This window comes from Ruditapes philippinarum, unplaced genomic scaffold (genome assembly GCF_026571515.1).
Source record: "Ruditapes philippinarum isolate M1 unplaced genomic scaffold, ASM2657151v2 ctg11836_1_1_1_1, whole genome shotgun sequence".
Lineage (NCBI taxonomy): Eukaryota > Metazoa > Mollusca > Bivalvia > Venerida > Veneridae > Ruditapes > Ruditapes philippinarum.
The window spans coordinates 22,740-28,384 of record NW_026865917.1 but is presented as its reverse complement, the minus strand read 5'-3'; the positions used below and the strand labels follow the sequence as shown (position 1 = coordinate 28,384).

Below are 5,645 nucleotides of genomic sequence, written 5' to 3'. Positions count from 1 at the left end.
TGACAAAAAATATTCGTTTTTACAAAAAAAAAAAAAACAACTAAATAAACACTTTATGATATTCAAATACCGTAATTCAAAAAAAATTGTGATAATAAATTGAAACAAAAAAAAAAAAAAAACAATTTTAAAGGGTTGGGATGAAGGCACAACTGTGCAAGCCTTTCCTTTTAAAAGGAAACTTTATTCTATGTTTAGAACATGATGGAATTTCCATGATTTGTGTTACGAGCCGAATATTGATGTGTAACATTTAAATTTTGGTGAGTGATCGTAATAAAAAATAATGTTTAAGTAACTATGATTTTTGTACGGGAACTGCTCGCATGCCAGTAAAGTAAATACTAAAGTAGATGTCATTTCTATACCGCTGTGAATTGAGTTTGATATATTGATTATCAGTGGAAATGAAAGTAGGAAGTGACCCATACAAATTATTTAAATGATTTGGCGAATCGAAAGCACTTTTAGCAGTGTTTACTCATTAATCATTGTTTAAATGATATAAAAATGTTCAATAAATCTATTTTTTGGATAAATTGCGTATTATGAAAATGATTAATTGCTTATTTTTTTTTAATTTGAATTTGATTCTACAAGAGTGACATAAAGATTTTAAGCCCGATCTGGATTGAATACTTTATATTCACAGCATGATAATTTTAATTATTATTAATTCTAGTTGCAGGAAGAGGAACACAATTTTTATATCTGGCGTCTTTATAGTGCTGTTTATCGTCACAATGACGTCATATTTATTTAGAAAAACAGAACATACAGACTTTCCAACGGTAACATTGAATATCTCATACTGTCTGTATAAACTAAATGCTGTATGATTATACAAAAAGAAAAAAAAAAGGAAAAGAAAATGTAAGATTGTGCAAAAATAGCCATAACGGCGTAAGTCACGCAGTAAAAATATGATGACAAATACTGCAAAATTATCAATTGCATATAGCATGTGGATCTAAATTATTTCTAGAATTGCAACTATTTTTATTCTTCTTAAAATCGAGTAATTGATCTCAAGGTTGATTTTATTGAAATATTTAGGCTCACTCGGAGACACGCAGCTTCACATCATAATCCTGATTTACAATTACAGATTAGATAGTTATTGTTTTTATTTAAATTTATTTATAAAGCAAACAGAAAATAGAACGTAAAGGCTGACTTGATTAAGCTTTAGGTAAATTAAACATTCAAAATTTTTACATAATTCTGTGACCTTTTTCAAATAAGATTCAATCTTTAAAGCTGCACGCCTCCAGATGAGCCAAAATATTTAAAAAACAATCAATCTTTGGAAAAAATGTATTAAGATCTTAAAAGAAAAAAAAATCAATATTCAGTTAATTATTTACATGTTATGTGCGATTAATGACTAATTTTGCAGTATCAATCACTGTAATCATATATATTGCGTTACAAACGCAGTAAGAGGTACTTATTTATTTTGACCTCTTTTTGGTAATTTACGTGGATTGTAAGCGCCGTTTGCAATGTGTAAATTACTTTATTTGTCCACTTCACAGTATGTTACTTTTAAATATATTTTCATGAAAATAAGCATGAATCTGGAGGCATGTTGCTTTAAAAGTTTATTTAATGTTCAAAGCATCAAACGTTCTATGAAATATTGCTTGTCAAAACGGGTATGTTATTTTGCTATAACAATTTATTTTTTTCAGTACTGGAAACAGACAACAATATTTCCACGACACAGAGGTAATACTCTAGTTGATAAGACAGACGTCGTTCTCCAGTACGATTCATTAACAAGATATGACTCTAAAGTATTCAACGAAGACAGTACCATGGATGCCAACAAACAAAAGGACAAAGATAATCTAACAAAAACCGTGAAAAGTTTACCACTTCAACCATCAATAAATAGTAAAGTTCAACAATCAATAAACAGTAAACTAGAAACTACTAAGGAGGTAACGCACGTAGGATTTCTTAAAGTACACAAAGCAGCAAGTTCTACTGCGCAAAGCATCATTCTTCGTTTTGGACTGGAAAGAAACTTGTCCATCGTCATTCCTACTCCTATCCATTATATATCAAAGAGGAAATATTTCTTTAGTGACATATGGCCGTCTTTCCACGAATTGTCAAGTGTTCGTGGAAATATTGATACAAAACTAAAGTACGATATTCTGTCTCACCATATGGTGTTTAATCACAAAAAAGTTTCACAGCTTCTACATAATGATACAGTTTACGTCGCAATTGTCCGGGATCCTTTTGATCTTTTTGTATCAGCCGCAGTGTATTATAAATTTGCATTTAAAACGCCTTATCATTATCTCTTTCCAAACTGTCCAACGAGACATTCATAACTGATTTAATTAGAAATCCTAAACAATTTGAAGCGTCATCTAAATTCAACTCTGTGACATATAACCTAATGTCTTATGATTTTGGTCTAGAGTGTCTCGATGCAAGAAAGCCTGAAATATGTACAGACGAAATATTTCACGCATTTCTTAATAAGACCAGGGATATATTTGACGTTGTGATGATTGTTGAAAGGTTTGATGAATCATTAGTCATCTTAAAAAGATACATGAATTGGTCAATAAAAGATATACTTTACACAAAGATTAACAGATTTTCATCAGATCAATTAAGTAACTTCTCCGAGAGTTTTAATGTCACAGCTGACGATATGGCGGTTTTCAAAGAGAGGAACAAATTTGATTACGGAATATACAGTCTTTTCAAGCACCGTTTAGATGAACAAATATTAGGTCAAAAAGATTTAAAAGACGAGGTTACTCATTTTAAAATGATTTTACGCGACGTTCAGGTTTTTTGTGAAAGTAATGCAAAAACGGAAGCTTCTCGCGAGGATATTGCTGACGAAAATTGTCAAAATAAAACCCCAAGGTTAGAACAGCATATAGATGTAAAAAACAAGAAATTATTAAAATCAATTAAAATGATTTTAACAACAAAAATTGTGTCACGCAGACAAGAAGAGGAACTTTTTGAATTATTCGACTTGATAGAAAAGGATGCCATTGAAACAACAACTGTGCCTATTTCAGTATTGCTTCCCTTGCTTTTTGAAGACAAAATAAATATACCTCAGTCAAAACTGTTTATTCCGAAGTCAAAGTGGAATAAAGATTTTTATGTTTCAACACGTGACTGTGCCATAATGATGAAGGAAATAATGCCATTATACGACGTTGTTAAACACAATCATTTAAAAATTCTTATTGAAAGGAAGTTGGGTCATTCATTTTCTCTGATTGAAGCTGTGGAATACTTGTCAACGTTCACATAAAACTTTATGAAATGTTATTTGTGTTTAACTGGTGCAAAAACAGAATCCGGCAACTCAATATCGTGATTTTTGTTTTCTCATCCAAATGAATATGTTTCAGAAGCATAATACTTATTTGTGTTTCGGAAAAGGAGCGACTTGCAATTCCTTCTTCTATGTATAATGTCTTTGCATTTGCCTAGGAAATAAGAGAACCTATTTGTAGACGTAGGGAATTTCAAAATGCATTGTTACATTCGGTTTCATTATTTCTCTATCTATTTCTACTCTTTGATTTGTTTTCAAAAATATAAATTCGTATTTTATTGGTAATTATCATGCACCTTGATATATATTACAGTTTACTAGTTAAGGCGAGTGGCGATGCTCTTTTCTAATTATCTCTCGTGAACAGGGTCTGAGATGTTAAACTATTTGTTTTATTCGGCACGATTTACTGCGGAATGACACGATTAAATTTGCGAGTCGATAATAAAAACAAAAGTATATTAAAACGTTTACATATTTATCAGCATTACTCTTTAGGACAAATTTATTTTCTTGCTTCGTTGCAAAACATTTTTATATACATTTTCCTTAAATGGAAAAACAAAGTTCTCTTATCTCCGTATACAAGTTATGGACTGTGCAAAGTCGAACCAGGCTATAATTAAATCATGCGTTAACACGTTTCATCTATGAACAGCAAGGGAAAACAAACGCATTGGTGTTGCATTTGATTGTAATAAAACATCTGAATTTTTCAACCTGTCCGTTTGTTTACTTTTAAAAAGTATGAATTAAGTTTGTTTTGAAGAAATTTAAATGTATTCTGAGTATATCTTAAAGTTTTGTATTTTTCCTTTGAAATGATTTGGATAGTGCGGTGCGGCTTCAAAAAAACTTTAATAGCCGCCTTTTATGTGTGTGTGTGTGTGTGTGTGTGTGTGTGTGTGCGTGTGTGTGTGTGTGTGTGTGTTGGTTGTGTGTCTGTTTTAATTTGGTTAGATTTGGTAATGGGCCTGATGCCTTTAATGACTTATATTCATGTATACTATATGTTTATGCTCAAATCTGATTTTTTAATGTTGGTCATTTGCTTATTAAAATTAAGATATCGTTTAATTGTGATAAAATTAATAATGTCCAAGGCATAAGAATAAACCATTACAAACATATCACCTCTGTCTATATATAAATAAGAAACATTGTTTCGGATTCCTGGCACAATACGACATTGACTAAAGGGTACCCGTCATGTCACAAAGCATAAAACGAGTACTACTAGCAGATCTTAACAGACATTCATCTATGCTCCTCCAGAGCCATTTTACGCTTGCGTAAAACCTCGCTTGTTTCATAAATTTTACATAAAAACGTTGCTTTTTGAAAAAAAAGCAATATTCGCTTGTTTCATAAATTTTACATAAAAACGTTGCTTTTTGAAAAAAAGCAATATACATGTAAAGAAAATGTATTCTAAAAGATAATATTTGTATACCAGGTCAAAGATTTTGCCAACTTGATAACCGCCGTATGGACATATCTGCGGATGTTTCTTAATTGAAAATTTCACCACATTTTTGGTTTAAATGTTGAATTCTGCTTAAACTGATGCTGGGCGGGGGGGGGGGGGGGCGTTGTGTTTCACGTGTTGAAACAAACTGTACAGCTCATTTTGTTATTCTTGCATTTGTCCGTTTAAAAGTGATTATTGATACCATGACTGCATAAAATGCATTGGTTAACAGGGACTTTAGCTAACAGTGAAATATGTTTATTTAGATTTTTAAAGCTTGTCATGAATCTGGGACATTTATATTTAAAAACAAGAATTATCTTTAAAAAGATACTCGACCGAAGTCAAACTAGTTAACTTGCATAGTATAGGATAAGCTACTACTAACCATGCTAACCGCAAACAGAACATTTTATTGTCCTCAATAGTTTTATTTCAGTTAATTTTTACCCGTAACTTTTTCTCCATTAATTTTCATCTTAGATTTAAACAATATTACTTACGTTATTTGATTTTAATCAAAATGGAATTTGATTTGAATAGGAATTTATGATAAAACAAAGATTAAGTAGATACTGTACGAGGATTTTGCAACTGTAAATTCGTCGAAAGTTCGTTTCAATAGTCTTATGCCGGGTTCGAGAAGAGAGTATAATAATTAGGACAGCTTAGAAGAGAAACCCAATCGAACGCAAAAGTATCAAAAAGGTGATCTGTCATATTTAATTTAAAGCTGTAAGAAACATCTAAAAAAACATTATTGTGTTTTTATATTTATTCTGACTTCTATCTTTTTCCAACGCTTTTTGCCATCGCGCAATCGAACATACCTCTAGCTATAACGGA

At 31.1% G+C, this 5,645-nt stretch overlaps 1 protein-coding gene across 1 annotated transcript; it reads left to right on the top strand.

Annotated features, from left to right (window-relative positions):
• Window positions 1-578: 578 nt before the first annotated feature.
• LOC132730727 (uncharacterized) lies at window positions 579-2,418 on the top strand (the record flags this gene model as incomplete). Its single annotated transcript, XM_060716705.1, is given in 2 exon segments — window positions 579-791; window positions 1,695-2,418. Coding segments are annotated over 2 exon segments (792 nt in total). The 3' UTR covers window positions 2,349-2,418.
• Window positions 2,419-5,645: the final 3,227 nt, after the last annotated feature.